Consider the following 19,562-nt stretch of genomic DNA (forward strand, 5'->3'; position numbering starts at 1 on the left):
TGCTAGCCTAGTGACATCACTGATCAGTGATTTGTGCTATTTGTTCACAGACTGCTTTCTCATTATCTCTTCATTCTAAGACCAGTTCTTATACAAGACACTGTTGGACAGGAAGGGGGATTAAGTTCTTTTCACTGATTTATCTGATCACTGTTTCTCACTTCTGTGTCGAAACAGATTTTGATCATGATCATGTTCAGTGAGGGTCTTGACGATTTTGTTGCTTGCACTAATGCCTTTAGATATGCTAAACAATGACATTTATTCTGGGTTCTATTTGAAAATGAGGATTTTTCACATTTGTAACATTTTTATGTCCTTAACAGCCTGGTCAAATTGCTCACTGGAGGTTATTTTGCAGACTAGTATATGTACTTTTATCTCACGTTACTTGTATGATCTGGCAGTCTCTTCATCTGAATGTATTTGGCTACACCCTGTAGCTATCTTAACCACTTTCACAGATTATATGAAGGGGCAAGTACTTTTATTGCTACCATTTAGGGCCTCTTACTTTGTTTTCACAGGATCCCAGTTTGTGGTGAGTGATGCCCAGGCAGGTGTGCTTTTATCAATCCAATTCCACATTAGAAACCATTAATTCAATATACTTCATACAGGTTGCAACAAGCTCTGTAGAAATGAAGGGTTCCATAAAACCATTTAGAAGTTGACCAAGTGGTATTACTTTTCTGTGCTGAATTACCACTCGTGAGTAAAGCATAAGGGTATCCTGCTTGTCCCTGCTAGTAATTTTGCTTTAAAAACATAAGGGAACTTGGTTCAGCTACTGCACTGTTTCCTAAGGGCTCTGTAATGTACATTACTACCTCTTTTCCTTCAGAAGCATACTAATAATGCCAGTTAAGATTTGACACTCAGATATCTGAGTCGTATGTGCATGGTCCTTCTTCTTGATTAACATTGGTTTAGTATATTGTTCATGGTAAAGTATAATTTCAAACATGCTCACAAGGAAATGGAAATGAGGATGAGTATTCATAATTCCAGACCAGATGAGTTCTGTCTCATAAGATTTAGTATGGCATACAAGATCCCAGCATTCCTAGCCTGGGGTGTTTCCTTTTGAACTTCCTCAGGTTGAAAAAGTTTGTCTACTTTAGTATTGTTTACTTTATGGTCATGATTCACATGACTTGTAATGCATTGCTCTTTTATACATTCACAAGTATGTATATACAATGTTTGTGACCCAATTCCCTTAGCCATCAACATGGAATATAGGGACCATGGCTCCCTTAATTGCAACCACAAGTTGTGAAACCTCAGCTTCTTGGTGTGGAACAGCTTATAGTGATGATAACTCTCATAAATTCCACCCAATACAAGAATTAAGTTATGGGTGAAAAGAACATACCTGTTCTTCCATAAGGGTACCAATCTTATATTGGCACAACCATGATATATGGAGATAATTTTTGTCTGAATAATGCCTTCAATGGCCCTTCCATTTTCTCAACATGGGATTCTAGCTATAAGTGGGAGATAAGGTAAGTATGTTTTGGAAATCAACATTTTTCTAAATTACAAAATATATTTTTAATAATAGTTACCTCCACTCACACTCCCCTGTCTTTCCTCCCCAGTGAGAGCCAGTATTAGAGACTGGGATTGAGAAAGTCTCAAAAACATGATAACATTACCTGAATAAGGTGCTTTTATGCAGTATCAGTATAGATTGAGCATTGATGTAGGTGGAGAGTTTCACAAGATGTAGATCTCATGAATAACACATCTTTCAAGAAAGATCAAACGTAATGTTTGATTTGATGGGGAAAAATTCAGAATTTTCTCTGTGGAACATAAAAGATCATTTGGTAAAATGGTCATGTTTCACTGTTCTTGTGTATCAAACCTTAGTTTTATTTAAAGGATCTGTAAAGCTTCCGACATTTTCTGAGTATCCAACATTATTATTTATGGGATTATAAAACACCATTATTTTCTTTTAGTATCTAAAATACTCCACTGCTTTTCTTTGTTTAGGCAGAGTATTCATGATGAAACTTTGTAGAATGGACGGCAATTGCCTGTTGTGGAGACGCAAGTGTAGAGGACAACGTTTCGAAAGTCTTTCTACAAAGTTTCATCTGTTGTTTTACTTCAGTATCACCTAAGTTTTGTCACTGGGAACTATAAAACTACAATACATGTCTTGACTATCTAACCCTGGCATTATCATTTTTAAACACATTTTTGTCAATTGTTTATTCATTAACGTGCTTTTTGGCTCATAACTTTGTTGGTTGAAGGATCCTCCACTAATTACTACATGGCTGTTTATATAAAATATCAGTGGGGTTAAAAAAAAAATCTGTAAAACTGCTTCTTTGTTTAAACCGTTTGTAACTAGAAGGTTATGGAAAAGACATTTGGTTAGATATCTTAATATAAGCCTTTTCTATTTGGAAAGTTCTGTGTAAGATAGCAATACACTATGTTTCTTTGTTTAAACCCTTAGTATCTAGAAGTTATGGAAAAGAAACTTGGCAAGATATTTTGGTATCAATCCTTTCTGTATAGAAACTTGTGTGTAAGACAACAATACTCTAGATTTATTTGTTTAAACCCTCAGTATCTAAAAGGTATGGAAAAATATATTTGATTAGATATCTTAATATAAACCCTTTGTTTGGAAAGTTGTGTAGAAGACAACAATATGCTAGGTTTCTTTGTTTAAACCCTGTATCTAGAAAGCAGAGTGAAATAAGTTATATAAAATAAAATTTGTTATGATATTGTAAAAGTACAAACATAAATAGTTAATACAAAACATTTAAACTAAATTATTCTCAGTAATTGTTCTACAAGAAGTGGTTAATTTTTATTGGCCTACAAATGGCTAGCCATCTTCTAATATATAGTATTAGCATGTGTATTTCAAAATAAGTTATGTCCAGACACTATTTGACCAGTCCTGTGATTTATTATACTTGTTTTCTGCACTTGAAACAAGTAAAAATTAAAATATCCATGAGAAGATTCTCACTGTCATATGCTGATGTAGATTTGGAATTAAAGTAGTTTTATCTGTAATAACATAGATATGTGTTGACACATGTTAATGTAGGTAGTGATGCATATGTTCTGTACGTACATGGATTCTCGCCTTCCTGCTGACCCACACTACCCAGATGGGAAGACATTCACCTCCCAGTACTTCAGAAAGACCCCAGATAAGCCAAGTAAGATTCTATTTTATCTCTAATATACTGTAACTCTGTATATGGCCTATTTAAAAATATTTTAGTGCTCCAGATAAGCCAAACAGGTTTATGTATGATGAATTCAAACTCTCTATATAGCAAAGTAGTTTAGAAACTGTGTTTTAAATGTAAATAAACAATGACAAAATATAAGGCTTTTTTTATTTTTGAGTTAGTGTCTGGTTTACTTCCTGGGCTTCTAGTTTCTGTGACCATTATCTGACACTCACTAAAAAACAACCATATAATTTAAAACCACTTTATTCTTCAAACATAAATATGAAAGATTCAAATGTGATAGAACTACTTTGTAAGAATTCTGTAACGTAGTTGTAAGAAAGATTCACATTACAAGACATCTGTGATGTAGTTGTAAGAATAAGGTTCATACTACAAAACTTCTGTAACATAGCTCTAAGAATAAGATTAATACTACAAAACTTCTGTAGCATAGTTGTAGTATTAAGGTTCACACTACAAGATTTCTGTAACATAGTTGTAGTATTAAGGTTCACACTACAAGATTTCTGTAACATAGTTGTAGTATTAAGGTTCACACTACAAGATTTCTGTAACATAGTTGTAGTATTAAGGTTCACACAACAAGATTTCTGTAACATAGTTGTAGTATTAAGGCTCACACTACAAGATTTCTGTAACATAGTTGTAGTATTAAGGTTCACACTACAAGATTTCTGTAACATAGTTGTAGTATTAAGGCTCACGCTACAGGACTTCTGTAATGTAGTTATAGGATTAAGCTTCATAAAATGTGAAACTTCTATAACAGCTATAAGAGCATTGTTATTACAGTGAAAGAAAATCACAATATTAAATGTTAAAGTACTGAAAAAAGTGAATGTTCATCACCCAGGGTATGAGTTAGTTGCTTCCAGGTTTGTCATGTCCAGTTAAATTCAAGTGTTTCTTTAATCTCCTGTTAAAAGGAATAGTTTTAAGTTTACCTTTTTGCTGTATATGTGAAGTATTTTAATTTGTGCTGAATGTACTGTTGATGTGAAATGGTTGAGGGTTGAACAGTTATGACTTTAATACATGTTGTTTTCTGAATTTGTTAAGTTTTATACAAACATTGTCAAGAACATTGATTAATAGCAACTGGGGGTTTGAAGCATTCTTTATCGGGTTATGTTTTTTACCTTTTAAACAGTGTGGTTGTTTCAAAGCACGAGTTTCATTGTGAGGCTGTGTGATGCAAGTCTACTAAAGTTCACTCTATTTGCTCACTAATGTTGAATTTTACCCTTCTAAAATTACATCAGTTTCCTTCTTACATTGATACCATATGTGTTAATAACAATTTCACTACACAACGAGATTTTGTTGGAAAAAAGTGTGTGGTTGTTATTTTCACTGCATTTTCTCATTTTATTATTTTCAGATGTCACTAAAAGCAATATAAATATATACCAATCATGGATCAACCCACCACATTATCAAGTAGTGACTGGTGAGGATACGTGGGATCCACCAAAGGTAAGCTTGCAACATAACGTATCGTTAAAATAATATGTTGAATGTTCTGAAACTATTTGTGAGAATTATTAAATAATAGTAATTTGTAATAATTACTGATCAGGGCAAGCTATTTACTTAGAATGAGACTAAATAAACTTGGCCATCAGTGTAGCTAATTAAAAACACCTTTCTTATGTTTCTACATATAATGGTTAAAATACATTGTTTTATTAGTTGGGTACCCTTGCTGTTAACAGTATTTTTGGCTGCAATATCAGTAATATCTGGCAAAGCTCAGTCAGCTTAGGAGATTTGGGTTAGTTCTAAATACAAATTCTAAGGTAATAATGCAAATAAATCATTGCAATAAAAGTATAATAACAAATGACTTGTCAAAATAATAATTAAAAGTAATTACATTCCATATAGTAGATAATATAACCAGTATTATTAATGAAGGTAACAGTATATGAACAATATACTTATTGTGTATATTTCTAGTAAAAACAAGTTTATTATATTATTAATGTTAACAGGAAATATGGCTTGGGATGTGAATTTTAGAGCCCATAGCTGTCCCAAATGCTCCTGTGTATACACCCTTGTGCAAATTAATTGAAACAAATGGTCATTTTACAATATTTTCAGCATGGTGGCCAGTGTAGACTCACTGGACCAGCTTATTTCCTTTAATAGTCATTTTTTTCACACAGACAGCATCATTAGCTGTGTTTTGCAGTTCGGTCAATCTATTTTTGGAATATATGACGAAATTTTGAGGAATATTACATCATTCGAAATTGCGATAGAAGGGCAAGGAGACCAGTCAATAAACAACTTCTTACCAACTCAATGAAGAAAAAACGGTATCAGTGGGGTCTGAAATACAAGAATTGGACACAAGAACAATGGAGGAAGGTGTTATTCAGTGACGAAACACATTTCTTCGTACAGGGTCAAAGAAGTCTGCATGTTCGCAGATCTCTAGGTGAGAAACTTCGAGAATCTCACATCAATCAATTCGTGAAACATCCCTTGAAGAAGATGTTTTGGGGCTTTTTCAGCTACTATGGTGTAGGAAGCTTACATATCGTAGAAGGTATGATGCGAGGACCACAGTACATCGAAGTTTTGCAGAGAAGAGTCGTTCCAGAATTGAAAAAAAGATTTCCAGATGGATCTGGCTTCGTGCCACACATCAAAACTTGGGAAGAATTTTATGACTACAATGCAAATAAAGGTGCTGGACTGGCCTGGAAACTCTCTGGATTTAAATCCTATTGAAAATCTTTGGGCGATTTGTAAAGAAAGACTTCGGGGAAAAGACTGTACTAAGAATGATAAGCTAATTGAGGTGTGGTATCACGATCCGAAAGTAAAGGAGGTTATATTATGTATTAATTTGTGAGTAATTTTGGATTCTCAGAAATAAAATGCAAAAAATTGAAAAAATCTTAATTTTTCGTCTTGTTTCAATTAATTTGCATAAGGGTGTAGATCATTAGAGACTCCTTTCTACAAAATGTATTATTTAACAATGTCATTATTTACATGTAAATATACTACTTTAGAAACAGTAGTAACACCCTCTCGTCCACTGATAAAGTTTCCAAGGCATGTTACAAGTCCACTAAACTTAACTTTGGAAAAGTAACTAATTGAAATAATTTTCAAGAAAGAGTAAATTACTTTCTTCATATATAAAATATATTTTAAAAATTATTGAAAAAGAGAATATACTTGGCATTTTATTAAAATCTGTATTTTGACTACCTATAGCTGTTACAAATAAAAACAATAATTCCATAATTTAAATGTTCTTCAACATCCATCAATAAATTTACTAAATTATATCATACACCTAATCCAAGAAAGTCCAATAAAATATATGTACAAACTAACACGTATCAGCTAGATATAATTCTTATACAACCAACATTTAAAATAAATTTAGATTTAGAAATTTATATTAATGTTTTTAGGGTTGGAACAACATTTTTTATGCAATCCTGCTTTTTCTTCATCATGTTAAGGTGAAAGAGGCTAGTATGCTTGGGTAAGTTTGTATACACACTCTTCTGAATGTTTTGAAAAAATATAAGTTTGTATACACACTCTTCTGAATGTTTTGAAAAAATATTTATAAACTAAAACTTATTTCTAAGAAAAAAAATTTAGTAAAGCCAGTTTAAATTTAAACCAGGTATTAAATTTATTATATGATAGCTTTGTGCTAGTTATTAATGTAAAATATCTTAAAACCTGCAGTACTAAAGAAAAAGAAAACTTAAATTTAAAAGAACCTTATCATTGGTGATAGTCATTGATTAATTTTCATAACTCAAAGATTTTAATTGGTCAAAATTTTGTAACCCAATATGAAGTTTAGATGTATAGGATATTTTTGAAGGTAACTCCATTACAAATTTTATATGAAATAAATGGTTTCTTTAGATGATCATTGTGTGTTAATACCAGAACTTTCAGATTCAGAACAATATGTTTATGTCTATTTGTGTTAACAAACATCAAAAAGTAGTGGATAGGTTTTAATGAAGTAATGGAAACATTTTACAAAACTTGTGAAATGAGATCAAAGGTTATTTTAGTTTTATTTACTTAAGTTTTTAACCGCATATTCGTACCACATATTTTGAACTTTCAAGAATGTAGGTATGTGTATTAAGTGTATTTATAGTGGCAAGTTTAAATGAAATAGTGGCCATATTTTAATGAAGTAAGGAACACATTTTAAAGAATTAGTAGACTAATGAAATTGTGGACAGCTTGTAATGAAGGGGCACTATAAAGAATTAGTAGGGAGACTATAATGAAATAGAGGGCAAGTTTTAATGAAGTAATGGACCCATTTTAAAGAATTAGCAGACAAACTATAATAAAATAGTGAGCAGGTTTTAATGAAATAATGTATAGTTTTTCATCTCACACTGTGATCATGGATTGAAACTTTGTTTTGTCGACTAGCAAATGTTTGTTAGTTACTTTAGATCCTGCCATCAAAATTGCTTTTCACACTGCAAAAATGTAAAAGAACATGAGATTTATGTCCTTAGCAGATAAAACTATTCAACTGATATGAATTTCCTGTAAACAATGCATTTCTAATTTCAAATATTTTTAACAAACTTCTAACATTTATATCTGTGTTTGCAGTCATAATTACATTTTATCATATGAAATGAAACACTAATAATAAGAAATGCTGAAAATTCTTTTGAATCTGTTATTTTTTGCTACTGTGAACTTTGGTGATATGTACGTTAACAATAAGCAATAAACTATTAGCAAAGTTAATCTTACTGTGTACATTTCCATAAATGTTATCCTTGTATGATCACAGTCTCATCTGGATTATCAAATGATGATAAATTCTAGTATCCATTAATGCTTATTAATTAAACAGTTGAACCCACTGGCTTTTCTTCCAGCTAGCAGTCACTAATTTCAAGAGTTGAACAATCATTACAAATGAAACTCCATTTTTCTTTCTAAAGAAATTTCGTGTTCCTTAATTTTGTTTTATAAAACTGTAAAAATACAAAAGATTATTTTGAATGACATACAGTTACTTCACTCATCTCTTGCTCAACATAATTAATAAAACTTTACTCTTTTATTATGTGACATTATGAAACAATGGGTGTTTTATTGTTGTATTTATTATTTGGGCTTAAATAATTAATAAAACTTTAGTCTTTTATTTTGTAATATTATAAAACAATGGGTGTTTTATTTATTACTTGGGTTTAAATAACTAGTAAACAGTTTACTCTTGTATTACTTGGTGTTATAAAACAGTGAATGTTGTACTGTTTAGACTATAATTTGGGTTTAACCAGTTGGAAACGTTTTCACTTTTAATTTTATATCATATCTAATACCTGGCTCTTCAGTTGGTATGTAATGGTATGTTGTAATTTTTACTGTTCATTTTTAGTGAATTGCATTCATTTGAAATACATATTATTATTATGTCATACATTATTGTTCTCTTTATAAATGTTATTGGAAAGTTATTGCTAAAAACTAGAATATTAAATTTTATTTTCCAGAAGGGTTAATCTTGGACTCTCAGGAATTAATATTCTGTGGGTCTTGGAGAACTGAAGAAACTATAAAGACAAGAAATTAGGTGTCAGGGGTATCATGGAAGGCTGACAAAAATAACTTTTGATTTTAACAGCGAGGGATTGTTTCTCCTGATGAGAAAGACTTATATGTTTTGTGTGCATCTAGTTTCATATGCATTTTGTTAATTTTTTTGTAATGTTTTTTTTAAAAAAAATGTAAATAAAAAACATATTAACCAACTTGCTTGAATATCTTTTATTGCCAGTAGCATCCACAGACTATATTGTAGACAGTAATTTTACATTTTTATTTGTCAACATTCAGTGTAAAATAACATTCAACGTACCTGTTTATACTCTCATCCCGAAGACGCGTGTCCAGCAACGGTCAGTTACAAACTCTCTCTTTGTTAGTCTGAAAATGACCTAGGAAGGTCGAAACATAGTTCTCTGCTTATCAATAAAAGTGTTAATACCCCTACCAGCTGTTCTGAGAAACAGTGTAAAGATCTGTCCAAATAAAGTGGGTGGAGTCACTTATTTTCTGTCTAAGATACATAAAGGATTCCAGCATTATTTATGGAAAATATTTGTAAATTTAAAAGTTATTTTCTTCACTTTTATTACGTGACTGATGTATTATTATTATTGTTCTTATTGATTCTGTAAGCAAAAGAACAAAGTCATGGACCCCAAGGAACTTGGAACAAAAAAATGTTTTAAAACCTAATTAAGAGGCCATAATACGAACTATTGGGTTAAGCTCAATGTACTTGAACTCTCTGCCCTCCATGATGAAAGTTCTATGTAATTGATATCTCTTTGCAAAAATATATAATTATCTGCTAATCTTGCAGGGTAATGGATCATTATTTCTCATTTCATAATCTTAGTTATCACAGGATCCTTATTTCCAGTATTTATGATGGATGGCTGGGAAATAGTCCATGAGAAGTAACTTGAAACAGACTACCCAGTCGCCTTTGTCTAAGTTGTTAACTTGAATAAATCCTTCACACTTCTGCAGGAAAAAAATCTGTCATCTTTTTGTTCATTAAATGTGGGACAGGTGGTGTCAGCTAGCTCTGACCTCATTGTTATTCTTCGTCCTTCCTCTTCATCTTTTTGTTCATTAAATGTGGGACAGGTGGGGTCAGCTAGCACTGACCTCATTGTTATTCTTTGTCCTTTCTCTTCATTTTTTTGTTCATTAAATGTGGGACAGATTGGGTCAGCAAGCTCTGGCTTCATTGTTATTCTTCGTCCTTCCTCTTCATCTTTTTGTTCATTAAATGTGAGACAGGTTGTGTCAGCTAACTGGCTTCATTGTTATTCTTCGTCCTTTCTCTTCATCTTTTTGTTCATTAAATGTGGGACAGGTTGTGTCAGCTAGCTCTGACTTCATTGTTATTCTTCGTCCTTCCTCTTCATCTTTTTGTTCATTAAATGTGAGACAGGTTGTGTCAGCTAGCCCTGACCTCATTGTTATTCTTCATCCTTCCTCTTCATCTTTTTGTTCATTAAATGTGGGACAGGTTGTGTCAGCTAGCCCTGACCTCATTGTTATTCTTCGTCCTTCCTCTTCATCTTTTTGTTCATTAAATGTGGGACAGGTTGTGTCAGCTAGCTCTAACCTCATTGTTATTCTTCGTCCTTCCTCTTCATCTTTTTGTTCATCAAATGTGGGACAGGTTGTGTCAGCTGGCTCTGACCTCATTGTTATTCTTCATCCTTCCTCTTCATCTTTTTGTTTATCAAATGTGGGACAGGTTGAGTCAGCTAGCTCTAGCTCTGACCTCATTGTTATTCTTCGGCCCTTCATCTTTCTGGTAGGTGAGCTTGGTGATTTCAGTTTGTACTGTTATTCTTTCTGTTTCCAATGTTTTCTCTGTCAACATTCTCACGTTCGTGATGTTGTACAAACTCTCCTTGATCGTCGTCTTTAAACCCAAGCTGCTCGTCCTTTTCTTTTCACTATAAAAACCAGTCGACATGGTTATAAAGTGTGGTTGTGATCTCTACAATGTTTGTGCCACGACTGCAGCTGTGTGTATATAAGGGTCTGTTTGGTAGTTGTTTGTCTACTCTACCACTGTTTACCCCTACAGCTTCTGGCTGGCTGGCTTACCATGTCTAGTTTTATAGATAACATGGGCTGGTTTCTTTACAGTAGATTTCTGTGACTTGTTGACAATAAATTTTAATAATAATGAAACAGCAAACAGTCTACTTGTTTTAAAGTAAGCCAAACGTTTGTTACACTCTTGGTTATCACAGTTGTTTCCAGAGCTTCAGATAATTCTCTCTTTTTTCATCATATTCCACACTGGCTTGTTCAATCACTTTAGAATATAATTGACAAGACAACTTATTATTCTCTATTCCATTATTGCAATACAATTTGTGATAATTTCGCTTATAAATCTGCCATTATATCCTCTTTATTGCTCAACTTACAATTACACAATGCTGGGTAGTGCAGTACTCACACGTATATATATATACAAAAATGTTCTCACGTTGTGATATCAAGTAAGAATATCTACACTTCCTTCCCTTTAGTGTGCTGACACTGAACTGACATCATGACATGCAATGATCACTTCCGGTGATATTTTAAGTTACAACCTTTCTAGTGCATACAAGGACTCTTGTACATTCTATCTGAACATCTTCAACACCTTCAGAGTTCGCTGAAGTGTCTACATCAATAGCAGAATGCGCATTTAGCATTATCTCAAAACATGTCTTTGGAGTACGATGGGTAATGATTGGCTTAATGAACTAGTTTTAATTATTGTTCATTAGAATGTAAATATAAACACTCAATCAGTTCTGCACATATCTGGTTCGTTAAGACATTGCTATATTGCCCTCCTCTTAGTAAAGTAATAAATCTATAAGTGTAATTTCTTCTTTAAAACCGTTTTTCTTTTAATTTTGAGTAATGTTCATATGAAATTTGTTCTGCATATCAATGATTTTTTGAAACAGTATTTCATTAATAAATTTACAAAAACGAGGGAATCTGCAGGCTCCACTGCTCTCATTAAATTACTAATCGAACTACATTTTGGACGCGTTACACACGCTACAAGATATAATACAATAATACTCAAAGAAAACTTAAAACGTTCGTCAAAAATGACGGAATGATATAACAATCGCCAATTCACAACAATTGAACTACACAATGCATGATTCGTAGATTATGGCTTGTAAAAATAAGTAAATTCAACACTTTTGAATTACACTTAAGTAATCTTAATCGTAATACTTGCGTTAAAGTCAAATAGTCGTATATATCCAACAAAAACACGTGTAAATATATCACGTGATGTTAGCTAATATGACGATCAATACCAGTTTCACAGTGTTGTAGGTATGAGCACCCGTGTAAATATCACGTGACGTTAATACAATAATTCCTTTTTCAAAGAACACGTGCGTGTAAATATTGTGATACTAACCAATACAAAATGTCAGTTCCAAATAAAGGAAATTAAACTATTACAAATAATGTTAACATTATAGAGAAATAAAACCTACAACCTAATAAAAGGTGGAGACATGAAATATCATGAATTTTAAAAATGATAATTTACACAGTTATGGAGTGAATCGTTGTAATGTCTCTTTTTCGTACAAGTTTATCAAGTTATTTGATAAAAAATTGTTCAAAGGCCAGATCCCAGAATGATAACAAATTAGTTCATTTCTTTTTTAACTTTCCACAAACTCACTTCATTTATACACTGTTGTAACTTGTAATATATCTCGCTTATATTACTGTGACTGATGTACACAAACTTATTTGTACAATTTCGTAGCTAATCGATTCAGTACAAAAATATATGCAATACCTAACACTGAACCAAGTACTTCAATAATGAACAAAACTGACCGATTCACTTATTCTCTTAATTATAATACAAGAATCACTTCTAGATATTCGTTTAAGTGACTAGATTTTCTTGATGTCACTTAGAATATTCAAAGTATTATACACCTATTTCCGCAAATATATTTACTTTTAACATCGTACACCCTCTAGCTAACACCCAAATTAAAACATTGAAAATATAGCCCACAACAAACACCTGCTCTCTTTTCCCACTTCTTTCGGTGTTTGTTAGAATTTTCTGTCCATCAGTAAGCCTACGGGCTTACATTGCTAAATATAGGGTTTCAATATCCATGACGAGCAGAGCACAGGAAATCTATTTTGTGGTTAATAACTCATGAAAACTATAAATCAATGTTTTTGTAAGACAGTAGGTGGTTGTTTAACCGACGATTTAACAAACGACGAGGCTCAATTACTGTACCCCATCAGGTTCTACAGGTTTTTAGAATGAATCAGAATTGTTGTTATAAAATGGTATGTTTTCCTAACCAAGTGGTTAATAACATGTATTCTGTTACTGAACCTCAGCAGATACCACAGGTATGAGAATAAGACTGGTTTGTGTTGTTTTTTTTTATCGTGATTTAACTTCACTTTTATAAAATTAATAGCTTCTGTTTTCCTTGTTTGAACATTTTACTTTAGCCACATCATTTTTAGGCTTAGTGTGACAGATTTCGAAGCTGTATTTCTAAGGTTTATGTGTGATTCCTGCCAACGTAAATGTGGTTGGGTTCTTTACGACAGTAACAGCTGAATTTCACTGTTTGGTCTCAAAAGAGTAACTCCAGACTAAGTGTTGAGCAGTTTTCCACTAACTCTTTTCCTTTTGAACTATCACTTTAAAATTAAGTACGACAAGTTTCGATAGCTCTGTGTTCCTCTTCTATTGGGTATGTTCCTTAATAGTTCTATGCTGTTAGAGGAGTATTTGTAATGTGTCAGGGACTGGTATGTTAGTGAAGAGATTAGATGCATCAAACTAATCCTGGTATCTTATGGTTACTCCTATAATCTCTGCAAAGTGAGCAAAGTTGTTAACATGAGAGGATGTTTTACTGTTAATGGTGATATTATAACTACTAAATATCTAACTAATGGGTAGCATAACGAATCTCTGTGGGTAACTATGGGCCGTAGGGTGTAATCTTATTTGTGAAATCCAAGTAAACCTTGATCAGTAAGGTAGTGCTCTCTTGGTTTTTACTGTTAGTGGTTTGATCATTTCTGTTCCAAGTTTTTCTGGCATTTCTTTAGGAGTGGATTTTCTTTTCTGTGTTAGAGTTACATACTACCAACAACAAGAGTCTGCCCTTACCACTAATGTTCAGTAACCGCTACATGGAATATTTCGAAGTTAATGCACTGGAAACAAACGTCCTATGCCCAAACATTGTGTTAAGACTTGTTGACAATACATTCACAGCATGATCACGAAATACAAATGTGATTCAAGAATAGACAATATTCTGCGATAGAATGGAAATGGGAGGCAGCTTAAAGATTCCCATTTTGTACCTTAATGACTAAACAAACAATCTGCAGGACAAACTTGTTATTTGAGTATTCTCCTCATGTCAAATAAGTGAGCTGAAAAATCTTTGTACAAACCTATTTACGGCCAATATCACATGCTTGCACTATCTATAGATATCACGGTATTAATCATTGGGATCCATGGCATATGTATGAGAACTTGAACCCAGTTTTGATTTAGGTTTCTATTTGATCAATGATTTATGGTTGATTGTAATATCTTCTACGTAATTATTTTCATGTTTTCCTTTATTGTGTACTTTTGACGTGCACTTTGTTTGAAACAAAATTTGAAATTGATACAATATCCTAACTCATAAAATCTAGGAGTTAATTTTAGCACATTGCAAACAGATCATGAGTTAACTCGCGTTTCGTGCAGAGCGTCTTTGTGTGACATTTATTAAAATATTGAGTTTGAAAGGAGTCGAGCGCGTTTTTTTTTTTTGTAACTCAGCTATATTCTTTATTATTCAGTTAAAACATACAGAGTACGTACATGAAGACGCCCAGTAAATGTTTAAAGTGTAAAACATTTTTTTACATAGAGTGGAACTGTACAGAACTTGCATACGGATCACTTTTTACTTGTTTTTCTATGAGCAGTACCAACTGCAGGCTGTGATAGTAATTTTTTTCTATTAGATGAAATGAAGACATGAATATGCTGGTTCATGTCACCAGATGGTTCTCCTGGGAGAGCTTAATGTAAAGATCTTGTTCCTTCAGATGATGGAACAGGTTCGTTTCTAGTTACAGTGAGCCTTCTTTCTCTGTTAGTGACCCATTCTCTTGCCTCAAATAGGAGGAACTGCTTATATATTTTTTCCGTTGATTCAGGGCTTTGTGTATTATATACTAATTGAAAAGAACACAATTTATTAGATAAAGTACTGTACTACCTTTCTTTCTCCATTTCACTGATTTTCTGAGAATGGTGAAGAATGAGAGGTAATGATTTGCACGATCAGCACCTTTCATGTGGACATTGTATTGGGTAATCTACACAGGTTTATTTCTTTTCCAGTTATTCTATGTTTTTTCCTGTGGTAGAAACAGATGAGTCGTGGTTGGTTTTAACCATTCTCTCCTGAAAACGAGAACATCATCTTTTCTACGGAAGGCTGTTTCAACTTTTTTTCTCATTGTTGAAACTTCAGGCTTAGTAACAACCCTCTCTTCACTTTGATTGTTCTGCAAACTCTTGTTTTATGTTCTAGGAACAGGTTTACAATGGAAGTACTGTTGTAATAATTGTTCTGGAATACATGATGCCACAGTCCAAGATTGTGAGCAAGAACTGAAAGAACCGTTCTCCTACAATTTTACCCTCATCAGTACAAGAATTAATGTTGCAAATATCAAACACCATTTTCACCAGAAGATCTTATTTTATCATTTTTGCAGAGCTGTATGTTCGGAATTGTAGACGTCCTCTCTATGGAATCATTCCCTCATCCAATGACAACTGTTGCTTTGGCTTGTATAGTGCCCTGAATTTATTGAAGGAATAGTCCAGTACTGGTTGAATTTTGAAGAACTTGCCTGAAAACTCGTCCATTTTCTGATTATCATTAAAATGATAAAATATCCAAATTTGTTCAAATCTGTTTCGGCTCGTTGTCTGCAAACATACTGGACTAATCAAAATAGGATCTGTTGGCCAATAATCTTTCCACTTATGGGGTCATGGCATGGCAATAAAACTTAATATATAGAATTAGACTATTTTTATCAATATTTATTTATTTTTAATGCTATTGAATTAATTTATTCTAGAATACATTAGTAACATATAGTAGTTTCTTTCTATATAGATCAGACACTGCATGCAGTACATGACACTTATTTCACACCCGAATTTTGATCAGTATGTTGTCCTCTTGGTACAAGTATATGGGGATTATAAAGAATGATATATCTTCTCACCTTCGCTCATTCAACTGTTGACATATTTAAGAGTTTCAAACTTTGACACATTGTCACTTACAATAGTATCAGTAAACAGACCACCTTAGACTTGTGTACTTTTAACATTGTAACTGATCTAGGCTACATCCAAAGATTATACCTTGATAGTCAGACTTTAACAGAGTGACGCCAACTGTAAGTAGTGAAACTCAACAGTGTTTTAAACGCATCATGAAATAGACAATTACATGGAGAATTTATCCAAACTTAGACATTTAAGCTAAAATTACTGTCTCTAAGATTAATATTTGTCTTGTAACTACTTTTATATCAATAGACAGGCAACAAATTTCAGTTAAATACAACTGTTCTTGGTAAATGTGCTTTTACTAACTGTAATGGTCGCCAATCTCGGACCAACATGAATAAGAATCACCACTTTCTTTCACTTTGTGATTGCACAATATTCATCTATCCAATATCCAAACTGCTAAATAGGAGTCATTCCCAGCCATAATGATAAGAATGTCGGCATCATAGTTTGACTGACCACTAGAGTTTTCCTTACCCTCTATAAGTATTCTTCATCTAGCATGTTGTACTACCAGATTAGTAATCTCAGCGTCTTCCTTATCAATTGACCATGGATGTCCTAATACTGCATCCTAATATTTCCCTTATATATTATTCATGGACTCCACTTCCTAGGCGAATCAAGTAATGAGAGATTCCTCTGTTACATTAGGTCATTGTACATGTTTGCTTGCTTCATGAATACTGGATCTCCTGTTTCAATGGACAGACTCGTTAAAATAATAAATCTGGATTTGTACAGATAGAACCGAGCTGCCTTCACGCTAATGACATGAAATCAAAGTCATACCCAATATCAAAACTGAAAAGTCCATTCCTTGAATGTTTTGTCAAGATATATTTCTTCTATCATACAATGTCCTGTCTTAGTTGCTGGTGCACAAACTTGTGTGATTGGTCAGTGCGCCTTAGCCACTTCAAGATAACACCTATTGCTAGGTTATGAATCCTACATCTCATCTACAGGGAGAATAATATTGTGACCATACATGAACTGATTTTTATCCCATCACAACATGTAGAAAGGATTTGTTCCAGTTAGTTTGAACAGGATTAAGAAACTTTGCAGTCAAATTCTCAGCCTGGTATAACCACGTGGTTAGGGTGCTGGACTTGCAATCTACGAATTGTGGATTCGAATCCTCGTCACCTAACATGTTCGTCCTTTCAGCCGTGGGGCTTTATAATGTAACAGTCAATAACACTATTCGTTGGTAAGACAGTAGCCCAAGAGTTGGTAATAGCTGGTGATGACAAGTTGCCTTTCCTCTAGTCTTTGAATGCTAAATTAGGGAAGGCTAGCGTAGATAGATCTCGTGTAGATTTGCGCGAAATTCAAATCACACTCATATTCTCAGTAATTTGTGTTACCTGCTCTGATTAATTATTTGTCTAGGAGTGATATGCTGAAGTGTGAATCTTTACCCAACACTTCATACAACTCATAGAATATTTGGCTATTCATATTAGTTCGCCCCCAGTGACACAATGGTGTGTCTGTGGACTTGTACTGCTATAAACTGGGTTTCATTACCAGTGGTGGACAGAGAACAGATAGCCCTTTGTGTGAATATTTCTTCAGGAATGCTAAATAACCTTATTCATTGCTCTGTCAATACATCAGAAATGGAGTATGCTAAATTTTAGACCAAGTTTAGACTTATTAAAGTAATTGAAAATAAGTAGCACACACAAATTAATCATTCTATTTCAAAGAAAACTCAATATAAGGGCTACTTATTAGAAGAGAAAGCCAATCTTTTTTTTGCTGGAATTGAATATGTTCATGCAGTGGTGACACTGCTGCTGAATACCACAACACAAATACGTTCCGATAGTATTTTTAGTATTTGCATTATGGAGAATTTGCCTACGTAACGCACTAGCTGCAAAACAGTCTAAAAGTATTATGAAATTGTAACTTCTTGTACGAGTGCCACAGACTGCGTACACTTGCATCACATTCCTCAACCTTCAATGATCACATGTTATTTTGCTTCATGGCAAAGAGTGCCATCATTATTTGTGGGTACTACAATCGTTTAAGAGTTCTGGAGCTAATGTTTAGAGTCAAGACATCTCAGGTTCTTTCCTTGTGGCAGGGGTGTATATCCTGGGGGGATGGAGGGTATACATCCCCCCTTTATTTTAGGTGGGGGTATGATGCATACAATCATCCCCCTACAGTTTGGTCTGTTGAATTGTTTTATTGCATCACAGGCCTACAAATTGTGTGTTTGTTCTTGTGATTCTCGTGTTCTTACCAATCGAATTACATAATTAGGCCTAGATATAGGCTTTTTCAATCGCCGAAATGTACATCTTTAATATAGGCATGCTTCTAAGCTTTTCGATCTAAGCGATAGTTCGTAAGTATCAGTCAGTAGGCCTAAGTATACATGCAAGTATCGTGGCAACAAAATTACTCTGTGGCCGCATGTTTACAGCTTTCAGGTTCACGTAATGAGAGATTACCAATTTGCAAATTGAACAGTCCACATAAGTGTTTGCAAAAATCATCCCCCCCCCTGTCGAGTGTAAAAAATCTTCGCCCCTGCCTTGTGGTAAGATAGTCTATCTACATACGAATTTTGCATAACTGAATAATGCAATGTGATACTCCTGCAATATTGTGGTTTAATATACCTGATAGACAGGAATTTCTAAACAAGTATTGCTAGCTTCTGTATCAGTAAGGAGCTCATTATCCAGCTGTGTATCTTTATAGTCACATACTAAGCATCAAACCACCATGAAAGTGTTGAGCTGACCATCAAAATTCTTTGTCACGAACTGTATCATATGCTCCCCTGATTTATTTATCGGACTCAACTCTGACTCTGCTAATTTTCTAGAGCTGTAGTTTGTAGTTAGTTTGTATAGCAAGATATGGAGCTTCACACTAAGTTGCCCATGAGCCCACAACGAAAGCAAGTGTTCTGTCCTCCTTTCCAAATTTCATATGAATCAAAGCATCATTAGCCTCATCTGTGGCTTACATTATGGAGTAGAGTAGTTTGCCTATGAATTATAAGCCAGCCTGTCTGCACTACAACATCTGGATTTGGCGGATGTAGGTTCACTTCGCTCTTAGTTAAACTTGAGCTTGACGATAAGCAGGGACTTGAGTATAATTGCACATATTGGTAGTTAATGTACTAACTGCTTCTGTAGGCTTTCTTGTGTTGTGCAATTTGTCTAAGGTTTTCACCTCTATCCTCATTGTCATGGATACCATCTCTGTTAGTGTACAAATGTTTTACGCTTCTATATTGTGCCTCAAAGCTTTGCTGAGCAAGCTATCCATAAATTTGTTAG

At 33.6% G+C, this 19,562-nt stretch overlaps 1 protein-coding gene across 2 annotated transcripts in view; it reads left to right on the forward strand.

Moving 5' to 3' along the window:
- LOC143243774 (transmembrane protein 209) overlaps nt 1-9,037 on the forward strand; it is a 60,293-nt gene extending 51,256 nt beyond the window's left edge. The window contains exons 14-17 of one of the 2 annotated variants that reach the window (XM_076487412.1): nt 3,092-3,206; nt 4,630-4,724; nt 6,689-6,762; nt 8,780-9,037. In XM_076487412.1, coding sequence (XP_076343527.1) covers nt 3,092-3,206; nt 4,630-4,724; nt 6,689-6,762; nt 8,780-8,834 — 339 coding nt within the window. In that variant the 3' untranslated portion in view covers nt 8,835-9,037. The remainder of the gene's footprint in view (nt 1-3,091; nt 3,207-4,629; nt 4,725-6,688; nt 6,763-8,779) is intronic. The other variant, XM_076487421.1, reaches the window with a different exon arrangement.
- Nucleotides 9,038-19,562: the final 10,525 nt, after the last annotated feature.

The sequence above is a fragment of the Tachypleus tridentatus genome, chromosome 1, assembly GCF_004210375.1.
Source record: "Tachypleus tridentatus isolate NWPU-2018 chromosome 1, ASM421037v1, whole genome shotgun sequence".
NCBI classification, from domain to species: Eukaryota; Metazoa; Arthropoda; class Merostomata; order Xiphosura; family Limulidae; genus Tachypleus; species Tachypleus tridentatus.